The sequence below is a fragment of the Moschus berezovskii genome, chromosome 23, assembly GCF_049115385.1.
Source record: "Moschus berezovskii isolate FMDL1 chromosome 23, NW_MosBer_1.0, whole genome shotgun sequence".
NCBI lineage: Eukaryota > Metazoa > Chordata > Mammalia > Artiodactyla > Moschidae > Moschus > Moschus berezovskii.
In genome coordinates this window covers 44583355-44600010 of record NC_142482.1, presented here as the reverse complement: position 1 = coordinate 44600010, position 16656 = coordinate 44583355, and the positions used below count along the sequence as shown (strand labels likewise).

Below are 16656 nucleotides of genomic sequence, written 5' to 3'. Positions count from 1 at the left end.
TCTGACTGAGATTCTTCAAACTTTGCACCACAGCTTAATTTTGTTGGTACCTTTTTTTGGTACCCAGCTGTGATGGAAAAGATCTAGTCACCACATTCTTTACAAGCATTGAAGCTAATTATTAATTAGGTCTAAATAAATAGCTGTCTTTCTTTGGATTAACAGCCACTGGTATTACTTTTCCACCCTTCTATACTTTTTCAAAACTCCTTTCAGGCTCTTCCAATGACAATTACCTTGTGGTCGTTTCTGATTGGCACATACTCAGTGTCTTAATGTGGCTAGAATCCAGTCCACTGCCTGGCATTCAGCAGGCTCTTGATAAATATTCTCAATGTGAAAGCATACTTCAGCAGCATTCAATAAATGATTGAGCACAATTTGTCTTCCTTGGCTATACTTGCTATCTGGTTACATTTTCTTATTATTCCTATCACATGGAAAAATCATACTTCCATCATGAATTGTCCCTTTGACTCATGAGAAAATGCAATAAGCTCATTGCAATTACCCTAAAATGTGACCCTAGGTATTGATTTTCTAGTAGGTGCATAGTATCCATCAATGAAAAGTTTGGTATACCTTAGCAGAACTTCAAATTATAACACATATGCCTAAAAATTCATCTTCTGTGTTTCCAAATCTCATGCATCATAAGAGCAAGATGTTCTCCTCTGTTCCACAGGGTATGCTGTTGGTGTTGCCAAAAGGACTTTATCTTGGGAGCAAATGAAATGTCTTATTGAGAGTATTTCAATACTTTGATTAAGTGATCTTTTTAAATATTCACAATTAGCTAGCAATTTAACTATTTTATTAGACACTTTTCATGTTTTTTCTTAAAAGGCTGATAATCACTTTATAAATGTTTTCTTGTTAAATGTCTGTCTTTGCTTAGAACAGCTTATTACTATAAATAAAAAACATAAACATGCTCTAATTTGTATGTCTTCCAACTTCACAGACATTCTAAATCATACCTAAATGCCAAGCAGAGAATGCAAGATATATGGAACAATCTCATGGCACATGTTTAATGGAAAAATTAAGACCCCAGCCTCTAACTTTTATTCAGAGCTGATTAGGGATACTAATGGATATTTTTCATTATATCAATATTTTCTAGGTTAACACAAATACTCATCTGTTTCTTCCTCTTATTCCCCACACACAGTTCAATACCAAGAAAAGAGATAAGACAGGAAAGTGTGAAAGAAAAATGAAATATGTCAGTTGTTCTTTAACAGAAAACTCTGTCTTCCTAGAGCCCTGGCAAGGTCATAGTCACCTTGGAATCGCCATGACCACTGATGTGAACTGGCTGTCCTTAAAAGAATCCTTCTTACTCTGCAGTTACATTAAAGAGATGGGAGAAGATGTAAAATAAAAAACTGGAAAGGGGCTTCAATTATTGTTGGAAGAACTCACAAAAGTGGGTTTCATTTTCTTTGATGTTTTGATAAATTAGTAAACTTGACTAACATAATCTGGAAATCTTTCCCCAAGCTAAAGAAAGAAACATTTAGGAGTTTAACTATTTCATAGTCCCTTCTTTGAACCCAGAATTCAAAGGCTAAAGATTAGTGAGTTAAACCACAGAGTCCCAAGCTTTCCCACAGAAAGGTTAATAATTACACCTGATTTGATGTCTAGAAACCCATTCCCAACCCAAAGCCTTTAAGTAGAAAATCTCATGGTATGTTTTATTGGAGACGATGCCTAATGATTAAACTGAAATGTGAAGTTTTAATAATGATATTCAAAATCTTAAAGACATTCACTCGAGTGACTGACCTAAAGTACAACACATGCTCCCACAAACTTTTCAGACCAGGTCAAGTTTTGAAGTTTCAAAACCTCACTTCCTTTGTCTCCTCCTCTCCAAGCTTCTGCAGCACTCCCCTCGACAAAGAAGAAACAAAGTTTATCCAAACTTTCCATTGATGAAAATCTAAAATGAGACAAGGGTATACAGCAGGATCCAGTGGGATGCTTATTCGAAGAGGAAGCTTCCACTCCTTGAGAAGACATTCATTAGTGTCTTCGGATCTTAATCTGAAGATTTCTGCTAAAGACAGCAGTTCTCCCAATGGTAGAGAGCACACTTCATCGTGGATGGGTCACGCTGAAGATGGTGAGACCTGACCAGATCTCTCTGCTTAGCTGTCACTGCACCTATGACTGGCTCTCCACTAGCAGGTGAGGCAGAGCAGTCAAATGAAGAAGAAAACCAAACAGAGCCCTGGTTTTTCTTCAAAAACTGTTTAGCCCTTAAAATGTGGGATCATGAGCTAAAGAAATCCACAAGTTCTGCAGCAAAGATCAATGCTGGTAGAGTTAAAAGTAAGGCATGACAAGTAAGGAAGGCTAAAGAGCAGTCAACTCCATGAGGACAGGGGCCGTGTTATTTGGTTCTCGGGTGACAAGCACACAGTCACCTGGCACACAGCAGGCACACAATAAATCCTTGTTAAGTGAGTAGCATTCATTCAATACAGTTTCAAAGTATACTAGAGACAATAAACGTACACCAGAGACATTAAAGGAGAAGGAATGGCAACCCACTCCAGTATTTTTGCCTGGAGAATTCCATGGGTAGAGGAGCCTGGCAGGCTACAATCACAACTGAGCATACACGCAGCAGATTCTAAGAGACAATAAATACACAAAGGTTCCGTTCCGTTCCGTTCCGTCGCTCAGTCGTGTCCGACTCTTTGCGACCCCGTGGACTGTAGCCTACCAGACTTCTCCATCCATGGAATTCTCCAGGCAAGAATACTGGAGTGGGTTACCATTTCCTTCTCCAGGTTAAATACAACTAATTTTATCCCTGAAACGCTAGATAGTGGCCATGAAGCCTTTTAAGTTATGAGACATCCCACTCATACATGAAACACAGAATCACCAGACACATGAGGAAAACAGATATCTCCTTTAAGTATGATAAGGAATGTTCAAAGCTACAGAGAACTAAAACTACTCCCAGCCTATTAGAGACGCCTGGTGGCTCAGACAGCAAAGAATCTGCCTACAATGTGGGAGACCTGAGTTTGATCCCTGTGTCAGGAAGATCTCTTGGAGAAGAAAATGGCAACCCACTCCAGTATTCTTGCCTGGAGAACCCCACGGACAGAGGAGTCTGGAGGGTTATAGTGCAGGCAGCTGACCTGCTATGTGTCTGTCCTCCGAGCCTGACTCATGGCAAGGCTGCCTTTGTTGCTTTTCTATCCAATTAATTTTCACTATTGTTATTAGAGACAGGCTTTGATCCTTATACAGATATAAATATTTAATCATCCTCCTTAATCAAGGAGGAGAAAGGGACATTCTCAAAACCTTAAGCTAAGAGAAGTGGGCCAAAAATGAAAGATATTTGAAATCGTTTCAAAACTGGCTAACCCATAAACCTATGGATTACAGATGGCACCCCACTCCAGTACTCTTGCCTAGAAAATCCCATGGATGGAGGAGCCTGGTGGGCTGCAGTCCATGGGGTCGCTTGGAGTCGGACACGACTGAGTGACTTCACTTTCACTTTCATGCATTGGAGAAGGAAATGGCAACCCACTCCAGTGTTCTTGCCTGGAGAATCCCAGGGACGGGGGAGCCTGGTGGGCTGCCCTCTATGGGGTTGCACAGAGTCGGACACGACTAAAGCGACTTAGCAGCAGCAGCAGCAAAAAACATTCTTCCAGCCCAGCATATGTGCCCTTAATAATGACAGTTGATTTCCTTCCCTGTCTCATCCTCTAGACTCCAAACTCCTAAAAGTACTCATTTTACACCTGGTGAGTCATAGCTCCTAGCACATCCTAAGTGCTCTGCTTAGGAGCTGTCTGCGCTGTCTGCTTGTCTCCTCTGTAGAGAATGTGTTTCAGGGCCTCTTACACAGTGAAACAGATTTTGGACCCTAAATAAGTATTGAAGAACATCATAATCTAAAGGATTCGCTACATGGAGGCAACATGGAGGAGCCGGCTGGCAGCATCTACAACTCCAAGTCAAAGAATGAAGCTTTCCTTTGATGAGTTCACGGATGGCTTTGTTGCCACCTGATAGTTGAAAGCATTGGAAATAAATAGCTCAACACAAACAAGGTTGGACCCCTGAATCGCTTAGTACACAGTACTGGAAATGTTCATATATTTGTCTTTTCAGCAAAACTGTACATTTCTTGGCGGTAAGAGGTTAGGCTTCAGCAATACATGAACCATAAACTTCCAGATGTTGAAGCTGGTTTTAGAAAAGGCAGAGAAACCAGAGATCAAATTGCCAACATCCGCTGGATCATGGAAAAAGCAAGAGAGTTCCAGAAAAACATCTATTTCTGCTTTATTGACTATGCCAGAGCCTTTGACTGTGTGGGTCACAACAAACTGTGGAACATTCTGAAAGAGATGGGAATACCAGACCACCTGACCTGCCTCTTGAGAAACCTGTATGCAGGTCAGGAAGCAACAGTTAGAACTGGACATGGAACAACAGACTGGTTCCAAATAGGAAAAGGAGTACGTCAAGGCTGTATATTGTCACCCTGCTTACTTAACTTATATGCAGAGTACATCATGAGAAACACTGGGCTGGAAGAAGCACAAGCTTTAATCAAGATTACCGGGAGAAATATCAATAACCTCAGAAATGCAGATGACACCATCCTTATGGCAGAAAGTGAAAAGGAACTCAAAAGCCTCTTGATGAAAGTGAAAGAGGAGAGTGAAAAAGTTGGCTTAAAAGCTCAACATTCAGAAAACTAAGATCATGGCATCTGGTCCCATCACTTCATGGCAAATAGATGGGGAAACAGTGGAAACAGTGGCTGACTATTTTTCTGGGCTCCAAAATCACTGCAGACGGTAATTGAAGCCATGAAACTAAAAGATGCTCACTCCTTGGAAGGAAAGTTATGACCAACCTAGACAGTATATTAAAAAGCAGAAACATTACTTTGCCAACAAAGGTCCGTCTAGTCAAGGCTATGGTTTTTCCAGTAGTCATGTATGGATATGAGAGTTGGACTGTGAAGAAAGCTGATCGCCAAAGAATTGATGCTTTCGAACTGTCGTGTTGGAGAAGACTCTTGAGAGTCCCTTGGACTGCAAGGAGATCCAACCAGTCCATTCTAAAAGAGATTAGTCCTGGGTGTTCACTGGAAGGACTGATGCTAAAGCTGAAGCTCATGCAAAGAGTTGACTCACTGGAAAAGATTCTGATGCTGGGAAAGGTTGAGAGCAGGAGGAGAAGGGGACCACAGAAGATGAGATGGTTGGATGGCATCACCGACTCAATGGACATGGGTTTGCGTAAACTCCAGGAGTTGGTGATGGACAGGGAGGCCTGGCGTGTTGCAGTTCACGCAGTCACAAAGAGTCGGACACGACTGAGCAACTGAACTGAACTGAACTGAAGAGGTTATGTATGTCCTGTTAATCTTGCTCCCCTGCCCTCTACCTACTGTGCTGCACAGTATGGAAGTGCAATCACGTGAAAGTTAAGTGGATAAAATAGAAAAACAGGAACCTCCTTCAGTTAAGGCAAAAGGATAAAAGGACAATGCGGGCTGGTAAGGAAGAAGAAAGGTGTCCACATGCAGATCAGAGGCTCCCAGTGCAAGAGGTCAGAGGGCTCCGCAGACTGCTTGCTTCCCTGACAGAGGCAAGGGGGAAGGTGGAACATGGAAACATAGAAGGAGATCTGAAACCAGGCAGAGAGCGGAGGTGAAAGGAAGCAAAGAGAGGACTGGGAGGACATAAATAAAGAGATGAACACCAAGGTCAGAAGATGAAAACAGTCTTCATTAAAACCACTGATACAGGGAAAGTGGGAAGAAAGATGAAAATACAGTTCAACACAATGACAGGAGAATAGAGGCAGGAGTCCAAGGAGAGCCTAGAAGATCTCTTGAGCTGGCTGTTAGTAAAAGCAAGAGCTGTGTGTAGAGAGGAAAGGAAAGGACTGCTGCTGCTGCTGCTGCTGCTAAGTCGCTTCAGTCGTGTCTGACTCTGTGCGACCCCATAGATGGCAGCCCACCAGGCTCCTCTCTCCATGGGATTCTCCAGGCAAGAACACTGGAGTGGGTTGCCATGTCCTTCTCCAATGCAGGAAAGTGAAAAGTGAAAGTGAAGCCGCTCAGTCGTGTCTGACTCTTTGCAATCCCATGGACTGCAGCCTACCAGGCTCCTCCATCCATGGGATTTTCCAGGCAAGAGTACTGGAGTGGGGTGCCATTGCCTTCTCCAACGGAAAGGACATTGACTCAGAACCCACAGTGCTGTCCAACTTTGGAGCAGGTGCAAACCACCGGCCACCTTTTTGTTTTTTCTTTTTCCCATCTCCTCTTCTTTTCCATCCATCCTCCTGCTTTCTCTCCTTTCCTCCTACTACAAAAAGTCTTGGCCAAATAAGACCACATACTTCTTTCAGGTTAGTGGAAAGGATGCATTAGAGTTCTGCCTTTTTCTGTCCCGATGACATGGGTACAGAGTAGGACTAGATGTCCTTCTAGTGTCTTTCCAACAACGAGCCTCATGGAACAGAAAAGTAATGGCAGAAACCACAACAGACCCCAGGACATCAAGGTGGCATGCCTCATTTCATGACTTGCAGTCAGCAAGTAGATACCATCGCATCTAAATTATTAACCATCTAGCGAACAACCAAATCGTATTACGACTCTGGTGTTCTGGGAGGAGGGGAGGAATGCTACTGACTCCGAGCACCCATTGGCTGGGTTTCCTTCCACATGTGAAAATCTAGCCACTGCCGCTGGGACCCAAGGCCACACATTCTACAAAACTGTGAAGGTCCTTCTACTATAACATTGTTGTTAGAGTATAACATTGTTGTTATAGTATAACATTGTTGTTGTTCTTATAGTTGTGGTTTATTCACTAAGTTGAATCTGACTCTTTTGCAACCTCACAGACTGTAGCCCACCAGGCTCCTCCATCCATGGGATTCTCCAGGCAAGAACACTGGAGTGGGTTGCCATTTCCTCCTCCAGGGGATCTTCCTGACCCAGGGATCGAACCTGCATCTCCTGTATCGGCAGGTGGATTCTTTACCACTGAACCACCTGGAAAGTCCAATTATAACATGCACTGAGAAGAATTAGAATTAATATGTTTTAAGCAGTTAGAAAAATGGAATCATCTACCTTAATGCGGTGACTTTTATTGTACAGCCTCAACACCGAAAACTTAAAACAATACGCAATACATCAGATTTGAGGGAAATGCCCCAAATTTTGATGAGCAAATAGCTTTACTCACTCTTCATATTGAAACATCTTTGAATAAACATTGTTTGTGCTGCTGCTGCACTGAAATTTCTCCCCTGAAACAACTCTAAACTGTCCAATTCCATGTGTTCACGTTCCCACTTCAAAGTTATCTCTGAGTCCCCCCCTGTGCTTGAAGATGTGTTAACTTACTCCAAAGAATGCTGGTTATCAACAGTTTTTTACCAAGTATGCTCTCCTTTCCCAGTAGACACAAATGTTGAAAGGAAATCACCACCTTAGATAGAGAAAATAGAATCTATGTTTGTGAAAGGCCAGATTCTGTCAAGTTTGTTCTCAGAATTTGAACATAGACCATCCCCTAACTCATAAACGTGCTGAACTCTGTAAGTTTGATGGTAAATCACCTGTAGAAACAAAGGGAGGCGTTTATGTATGCCCAGTAAGAATTTCACAGACAAAAGTGAGGTTCTCAGTGCAGCCCACAAAGCTTTTCTGACTTATGGTCCACCTAAAACAGCAGCAATAAGGCTATAGATCCAACAGTGAAAGTGAGATCTCTATTGGGAAATGCATTCAGCTTCCCCATTTTGCATGCCAAGAACCCAAAACCCTCCCTTTCTGACAATGAAAGCAGGGGTTCCTTTGCTCAAAGCAGGCTTTGAGTGTGGTCATGGTGTGGACATTGGGGAGGAGGGTCTCTGTGAACATCCAGACTGGAAATGCATGGCACTTCCCTGGTGATCCAGTGTTTAAGACTCCAAGCTTCCACTGCAGGGGCATGGGTTTGATCCTTTGTGGGAAACTAAGATCTGGCTTGCCAAGCAAAGCTGAGGCAAAAAAAAAAAAAAGTAGAAATGCACAGAGAGGGAAGTGAAAACACTGTTCAGACTGGGAGAAAATATTGTGCAAATTGCTCAGTCGTGTCCAACTCTTTGCGACCCCATGGAATTCTCCAGGCCAGAATGCTGGAATGGGTAGCCTTTCCCTTCTCCCGGGGATCTTCCCAACCCAGGGATCGAACCCAGGTCTCTCACATTGCAGGCGGATTCTTTACCAGCTGAGCCACAAGAGAAGCAAAGATTGGGGTGGGGTTGGGGGTGGCGGGAAGGACAAAAGAGAGAGAGGGGGAGGGGGACTTGGGTAGGTAAAGGAAAGTGTTGAAGGTCACAGGTTCTCACCTCTTCCTCCCATCTCCTTTGCATCCTCAAAATGTCTCTTTTTTGGCTTCCCTTTGTAAGACTGTGTGGGGAAGGATGGAGATGTGAAAAGCTCCAGGATATCCCACGAAGTTCGAGGAAATAAGAAGGGGTGGGTATCACCAGTAAGAAGTAAAGTGGGAGAGATGTGGGGTTCCCAAACAAGGAACATCTAGTTGGAGATGAGAGGTGGGTTTGTCACATGTAACGTGTATTCAAAAATCAAAACCTTGTCTGTGTAGCCTGGGCACTGGCCCAAAGAGAAATCAATAGTTACTGCTCCAAAGTGGAAGAACAATTAGCAAATAATTAATTAACTATAGAGTCCTTGTGAATGCTTCTTTTGTTAAGGTTAATATATTTTTTAAGTATATTCCCAAAATTTTTTGCACACCTCTTGCAATTTGCCAGGCATAATGTCTTCATCAAAGGCACTAGAATCCAGAATAAATATACACTCCCACTTTTTTTAGGAATTCACACATTTTAAATTCTGTTGCAGAAAATTGGCATTAGTCACCAACCTCAAGAAAGGTGACTTACCTCAACCAGTTGTGTGGCCTTCAAACAAAATTGTACCTGGAACTAATTTCCCAATTTTTTTTTTTACTGCTTGCTACAGATTCTAACCATCGGTCATTCTCTACCTGTAACATAAGTACCACCTGAAATTTTTCTATTTTTGTGTATTTCAAGCTATAAATCTTATCACGTTCATGTTCAACTTTTCACACATTGTGTCAGCTTCTCACACATTGGGTCAACTTATTTCACACACTGAAAATCAAAAGTACCAACAATATTAATTATTTAAACAATGTCTGGGATTACCACCTCTTTTGCAAATTAAGTAATGAATTTAACCTCACGTTATTAAAAATACTGCACAATTAAAATATTTTCCTATGTGTTTTTTTCCAGAGAGACCTATATGATCCTGTTGGGCATAAACAGAGTACAAGAGGGAATGGAGAGAGTGGAGGATATTCCCTGGGGCTCTGCACCATCAAAGAGGAAGAACTCCTTTCACCATTAGCCATTTCTTCACTGGCCAAACACCCACCAGGAGCAATCGACAGTGTGGGGGTCAAAACGGGAGAGGGGAAGTCTGGTTTGGTGACCCAGTCTGGGTTTGACTATCTTTTTTCCCTCTCACTGGGACATTTAAGGCTGTTGCCTTAACTTTGTTTTTAATCTATTTTTTCATCCATGAGCTAAGAATACGTCCCGTAGAATACCCACCAGGGATGATTCCACTAGGGGTCCCAGACGCTGCATGGAACGTGGTGTTAGGAATAGCTATTTCTCGAGGCTCACTGCCAGTCTTTTTTCTCTTTTTTTTTTTAATTGGAGGCTAATTACTTTACATTATTGTAGTGGTTTTGCCATACATTGACATGAATCTGCCCCGGTCATTGCCAGTCTTCATGCCAGGTTTTGGTGACCACCGCTCAGGTGAACTTGAATGCCAGTTAAAATAGAGGTGTTTTCCTGATATTACAGGAAGTCTTAACACGCTCCCCTGAAAGCTTCTGGGTCAGTCAGGGTGATTCTAGTCATTTCAGACACTGAGCTGTCAGGAGTCTTTTAGGACGAGGAGGGGGTGTAGTTTTGGCAAAGACTGGTATCACGGTTACTAAGAGTCTCTTCCCACTTGACAGGGAAAATTCCCACAGATTCCAACCGGAGAATACACAGCTAGGAAATGGGAGAATAGGAGCATGTTCTATCTTGTCCTATATGTCTGAGGACAACTACTCGGCCTATTTGTTTCCACTAATGATCCACAGGAAGAGTTATCTTTGCCTTAAAACATATAATGTCCTATTTATACACATTAGACAATTCATCTCTTACGATCAGAACGCCATCCAAATCTCTAAGACAACAGCGTGAGAAACACAAAGCAGTGCTGTTATTATTATTTGCATTACCTCTGTACTCACAGCTTCCATTGGTCTTTTCTTGATTTCTCCTATGTCCAAGTAACTGGGGGGAATAAAAAGAGTAAGGGTTCTTTTCATTACTTTTGAATCCGCTGTGTAAATTTCTTTTTAAAAATTATTAAAAAGTAAAGCAAGCCATAGGAAATGCTTACGCCAAAAGCAAAAAAAGTCAATAGCTACTAATTTAAAGCCATAAGAGTCACAGGAACAGCTTTCAGAGCTAACACATGTCAACTCTAAACCTGAATGAAATTGAAGCCTTAGAGATACACAGTTCTATTGTGGAACATTTTTCCCCACAATGGCTAGCTACTTACTGCATATACATTATTTCTCATTTTTATATCAATTTCTATACAAAGAGCAGTTTGTGTGTAAAGCTCCTTACTGGATCTATGAATCACAGACTTTAGGCCAAAGAGAGTTGTACAGATGCCATGCATCAAGTAACAACTGTGAAAGGCGGAGAAAGCTTTTTCCCTAGGAGAGCACTTTAATGATACAGAAATGCTCAGCCATGTGGGATGGTTTAGGCTCTGCTTCAGCTAAGAGACAGATGGGTGAACTAGTTAACCTCTGGAGACCCCTATTATTCCATTACTATTTGCTATATACATTAACTACTGATCATTCTTTAGCTACAGCATAAGCACAACCTAAAAGCTTTATACCTTTGTCAACTCCCAAGCTATATATCCACCACAATGGTCCCACTGTGCTTCATACACAGAAGGTGCTAAATCAATGTTTTAATATTAAAAATAAATATAAATCTAGCATTTAATTTACAACCATAGAAAGATACACTCTCTCCCTCAACTACCATAATTGCTGAGATGTCCCTAAAAAGCTTACATCAGAATTAATTTTGGCTACATTTTGTTGTTCTTTGGATAGAACGCTTCAGTCAATCATGCCTCTAGAAATTATCATCTATTTCCCTTACATAAACAGTTATTACTTGCATCAGTTCAGTCAGTTCAGTTCAGTCACTCAGTCGTGTCCGACTCTTTGCGACCCCATGAATCACAGCATGCCAGGCCTCCCTGTCCATCACCAACTCCCAGAGTTCACTCAAACTCATGTCCATCGAGTCGGTGATGCCATCCAGCCATCTCATTCTCTGTCGTCCCCTTCTCCTCCTGCCCCCAATCCTTCCCAGCATCAGAGTCTTTTCCAGAGAGTCAACTCGTCGCATGAGGTGGCCAAAGTATTGGAGTTTCAGCTTTAGCATCAGTCCTTCCAATGAACACCCAGGATTGATCTCCTTTAGAATGGACTGGTTGGATCTCCTTGCAGTATAAGACAGTGCAAATTATCCCTCTGTTTAGCATATAAGAGGGTCTTTTGGAAATCTTCAGGGACTGGTTTCTGACAAAATAACAACACATTCTGTCATGTGCAGGAAAGTCATCTCAGATCCACCAGATTAATGTAGTAGGATCAACTTCCCAAAATGCATAAGGAAAACTTTGGGGAAAGTAACAATCCCTACATGTCTCTTCTATAAAATAAACAGTTTGACAGCTACCTGAAGTTTAATCATGGTTTCAAAAATTTTAGAAGAAATATGAGTAAAAGATATTCAAGAAGAAAGTTGATCGTTTTCATTTGAAAAATATTTTCCACCATTGCTATCTTCCCCAGCATCATTCAGGGTCTACCTGACATGAATTACCTTCAATATGTTTGTATTTTCCTTTGTTCTGCCGGTTTCCTAATTTGTTATACAAACTGAAAACTGCTAGTTGTATATTCAGCAAATATATTCAGCATTTAAATCTTCTTGGCTTCTATCATTATAACCATAGATCTACCACTTTAACACAAATAAATAAATTATTCATCTGTCAGCATGGAAAACAAACCATGGACATTGTTATAACAAACTTGGGGTTTTTGTGTGTGAGTGAAAAGCAAAAACAGCCATGTAAATCTCTTTTATATATATGTGTGTGTGTGTGTATGTAAAGAATGATTTGAAGTGCACTTTCTATTTGGTTTGGAACTGTACCTGTTTTTATCTTTTGAGTTAGTAATGCTAAATAAACAAAAGAGAATACGAATTATTATTAAAGTGAACCTGGCATTTTGAGCTGTTAATAGATTCTGAAGCGGGTTTCCACCCCCATGAAATTGCTTTATATGAAAGTGATTTAACTTGAAAAATTAATGAAGTATATGATGAAAGGGACTGGACACAGAGATGCTTTGCATTCATAGAACACTTTGGTGCTTACAAAACACCTTCACATCCATAGCATTTACTTTCTACAATAACCCTGTGAGGTAGGAGTGGTTATGTTCCTTTACTGATAATCCACAAGGATTACCAACTGAACTGCACAACAATACAGAGTTAATAAACGGCTCAGTCTCAAGTCTCCTGAATCTCAGTTTTAAATTCTAAGTTTCTTTGAAACATAGTTTCATTTAGCGCTTTTCTAAGAAAGTTAAGACAAAGCATACTAAAGGAGGCTTCAGAGAAGGGAAATTAAAGCCAAACACATCCCTCACCCTCCCAAAAAAGAATATCTGGCATAACAAAAAGCAGAACACTTAGAACTCAACCTAAACAAACACATAAGGAAGTATATTACACAAATTTAGTGATATTTAGGGAAATAGTTCTATACAGTTAAAAGCAGAATTCACAAGCACAGATTTTATGGTAAAGATTTTTGGGCCATCCTGAGGCCCAAGGTGAATTTTAATTAAAATACATTAAAAACTATGTGGGGGGGGGGTTAACTACAGAGTTATCATCCGTTCCGTTCTGTCGCTCAGTTGTGTCCGACTCTGCGACCCCATGGACTGTAGCCTACCAGGCTTCTCCGTCCATGGGATTCTCCAGGTAAGAATACTGGAGTGGGTTACCATTTCCTTCTCCAGGGGATCTTCCCGACCCAGGGATCGAACCCAGGTCTCCCGCATTGGAGGCAGATGCTTTAACCTCTGAGCCACAGAGTTATCATACAATCCAGCAATTCCACTCCTAGGTATATACCCAAGAGAAATGAAAACTTATGCACAATTGTTCATAGCAGTGTTATTCATAATAGCCAAAAGTGAAACAACCAAAGATCCATCAACCGATTAAAGGATAACAAAATGTGCTACAGCCATATTCAGTTCAGTTCAGTTCAGTTCAGTCGCTCAGTCGTGTCCGACTCTCCGCGACCCCATGAATCACAGCACGCCAGGCCTCCCTGTCCATCACCAACTCCCGGAGTTCACTCAAACTCATGTCCACAGAGTCGGTGATGCCATCCAGCCATCTCATTCTCCGTCGTCCCCTTCTCCTCCCGCCCCCAACCTTTCCCAGCATCAGAGCCATATTACAGAATATTATTCAGTCATGAAAAGAAAGAAGTACTGATACATACTACAACATGATGGGCCTTTAAAACATGAACACACAAAATGTAAGAGTTTAAAGGGAAACAATGTTATTTTTGCTTGGAAAATTGATGATGAGTTTTTTTTTCCTTTTTATAGAGACTGAAGATTTAAAACAAGGAATAAAATGATACTTTCCCTCCTGAAAAAAAAAAAAACATGATACTAAGTGAAGGAAGAAACACACAAAGTCACATATGACTACTTTTACAGGCAGACCTTGTTTCATTGCACCTAACCGATCTTGTGTTTTCCTACAAACTGAATCAGGTTTGTGGCCACCCTGAATAGAGCAAGCAATCAGTACCATTTTTCCAACAGCATTTGCTCAGTTCAGGTCTCTGAGTCACATTTTGGTAATTTTCACAATATTACACACTTCTCATATTAGTGTATTTGTTATGGTGATCTGTGGTTAGCAATCTTTGATGTTACCACTACGACCTGCTAAAAGCTCAGATAATGGTTAGCATTTTTTTTAGCAATAAAATATTTTTTAAGTGAGGCATGTCCTTTTTTTAGACATAACACACACATAACAGACTGCAGTATAGTTTAAACACAACTTTTATATATACTGGTAAACCAAAAAACTCCTGTGACTGGCTATATTGCAATACTGACTTTACTGCAGTGGTCTGAAATAGAACATGCAATATCTCCAAGGTCTGTCTGTATATTAAATGCCCAGGATAGACAAATCCATAGAGACAGAGAAACTAACCACTACTGATCAGTGGTTACCAGAGGAAGGGGAGACAAGGAAATTGGGAAGGTACAGGATTTCTTCGGGGAGTGATGGAAATGTTCTAACATTAGTTTGTGGTGATGGTTGCAAAACTCTATGAATATACTAAAACCACTGTGGTTTATGTTGTGAAATCTACCTCAGTAAAACTGTAAAAAAAAAAACAAACACCATGGAATATTAAATTCTACCTGTCCCACAGTACCCACCCCCACGAGGAATAATTTTTCTCAACCCCCATATAACTTTACTTCTCTAACTGCACTCACGCCTTTGTACTTTAAAATTACTGGTGTGCACATAGTCTATCTCCTGTTAGATTGTGACCTCCAAAAGAACAAGCTGTGTCTTATCTATTCCCTTCACAGAGCAAAGGCACAGTTTGTCAATGCACTGAACACCCACAGTAAGTGAGCTCCCAGCCAGGAACTGGGGACAAGCATTACTAACGACCCCTGTCCTTCAAGATTTAACCATCAAGCATCTGGTGACAGGCTTGCAGACAAATACAGTAAGCCAGGAAACTTTTCCAAGCATCAAGGCAATCGCCTTAACATGCAGGTGGTGGGAGGAGGGGGTCGCACAAAGTGGGGCGTGGTCAGTTCTACTCGGAATGGAAGTCTAAAGAATTTCAACAGTGAGGAGAATATGCAGAGAGCACTTTCTCCACTGGTGACATTTCAGTATCCAGTTTTTCCGAGTCAGTTTTAAGAACATTATTTCAACTAAATTGATAGATTCCCACACTGTTAATCAACTATACTCCAATCAAAATTAAAAATAAAATGATAGGTCCCAAGAAAAAAGTGGAAAGAGAAAAAGAACATGAAATGCGAAATATCTAACATGACGTATGTGCTGCTCTTCCAAATAGCTAGTCATTGAATACTTTTAAAAGATTCTCATCCATCATCACACCTTTAAAGTCTGTTCCTGCTGCTCCCTAAGTGAGCTTTCTTCTCCAACCACGCTTTCAACCTCTAATGCAACTGGCAGCGGGAGCTTTGAGGGCCATCAACTCGCACAGCCACAGCCCCTGAGCCCACCAAGGTGGGGGTTACTCCTCTCCACCTTAGCACCCCCTGAAACGATGGGCGGCGGGGACAGATGGACTCACTTGAGTTTCTTGAAGGCTTCCTGGCCCCCGGCCACGTAGTTGCCCCCGCTCTGGATCTGGTCTAGCTTCCAGATGCGGTGCCCGGTCCGCGGGGTGTAGATGTTCCGAACCGCTCCGAAGGGCGCCTGCACGCCGCCCGTCACCTCCTTGAGGAAGACGTCGAAGCTGGACACCTTCTTCTCGTGGAAGACGACGCGGCGGCCCGTGAAGAAGGGGTCCCCGTTGCGGTACACCAGCACGCTCTTCACGACCGGCTGCGCCAGGTGCCCGGACCTGGCACTGGTGCGGCTCATCTTCCCCTAGGGACGCCCGCGCGGCTCGCTTCTCCGGGGTCCGGGGGGAGGCACCGCGGCTGCCCCAGCGGCCTCACGGCACACGCGCGGCGCGGGGTCGCGTCCTGAAACGAACGCGAAACAGACAAGCCCGCGGGTGACCGCGAAGCAACCGCGTGCGCCCGGCGTCCACCCGGCGGAGACCCTGCCGCTGCTGGACTCACCGGGCACGTTCAAGTAGTTCACCCGAGGCTGCACCGCCAATCAGCGCTCGCCGTGCGCGCACACACCTGTTTCTCTCGCTACCGGCGGAATCAAGGTGTAACCACCTCTGCACCGGAGCTGCGCCGGGGGCTGGAAACAGGCAGACTGCGTGCGCCCGGGTGGGAGAGAGGTGGGAACACAGAACACAGGCACGAACTATATAATTATAAATATGCTGAAACTTCTTTCCTGGCTCCCACTTCTCAATCTCCTGTTTGTTCCCGAAATCAAGCCGTTAGGGTTTGCGCTGAAACTGCCCAGCTTTTTCCTCGCTGGGAGATAAATGCCTAAAGTGCGCTGAGATAGAGGAGAGTCGAGCGTCCAAGACCCCTCGCCCCCGCCCCTCCCGCAGCCAAGACCTGCGCCGCCCCCAGCGAAGCTCCCGTGGGCATCCTTTGGACACAGAGAACAGGAGCGCGCGATCAAGTCCCAAGGTGTTGGGGGGGGCGGGAGTCCCCGGGAGGCGCCCGCGGC

At 42.8% G+C, this 16656-nt stretch overlaps 1 protein-coding gene across 2 annotated transcripts in view; it reads right to left on the bottom strand.

Annotated features, from left to right (window-relative positions):
• DCDC2 (doublecortin domain containing 2) overlaps positions 1-16332 on the bottom strand; it is a 152637-nt gene extending 136305 nt beyond the window's left edge. The window contains exons 1-3 of one of the 2 annotated variants that reach the window (XM_088831299.1): positions 16143-16332; positions 15647-16043; positions 10371-10425 (exon numbers count right to left, since the gene is read on the bottom strand). In XM_088831299.1, coding sequence (XP_088687425.1) covers positions 10371-10425; positions 15647-15939 — 348 coding nt within the window. In that variant the 5' untranslated portion in view covers positions 15940-16043; positions 16143-16332. Of the gene's footprint in view, positions 1-10370; positions 10426-15646; positions 16121-16142 lie in introns of those variants that run through there. The other variant, XM_088831300.1, reaches the window with a different exon arrangement.
• Positions 16333-16656: the final 324 nt, after the last annotated feature.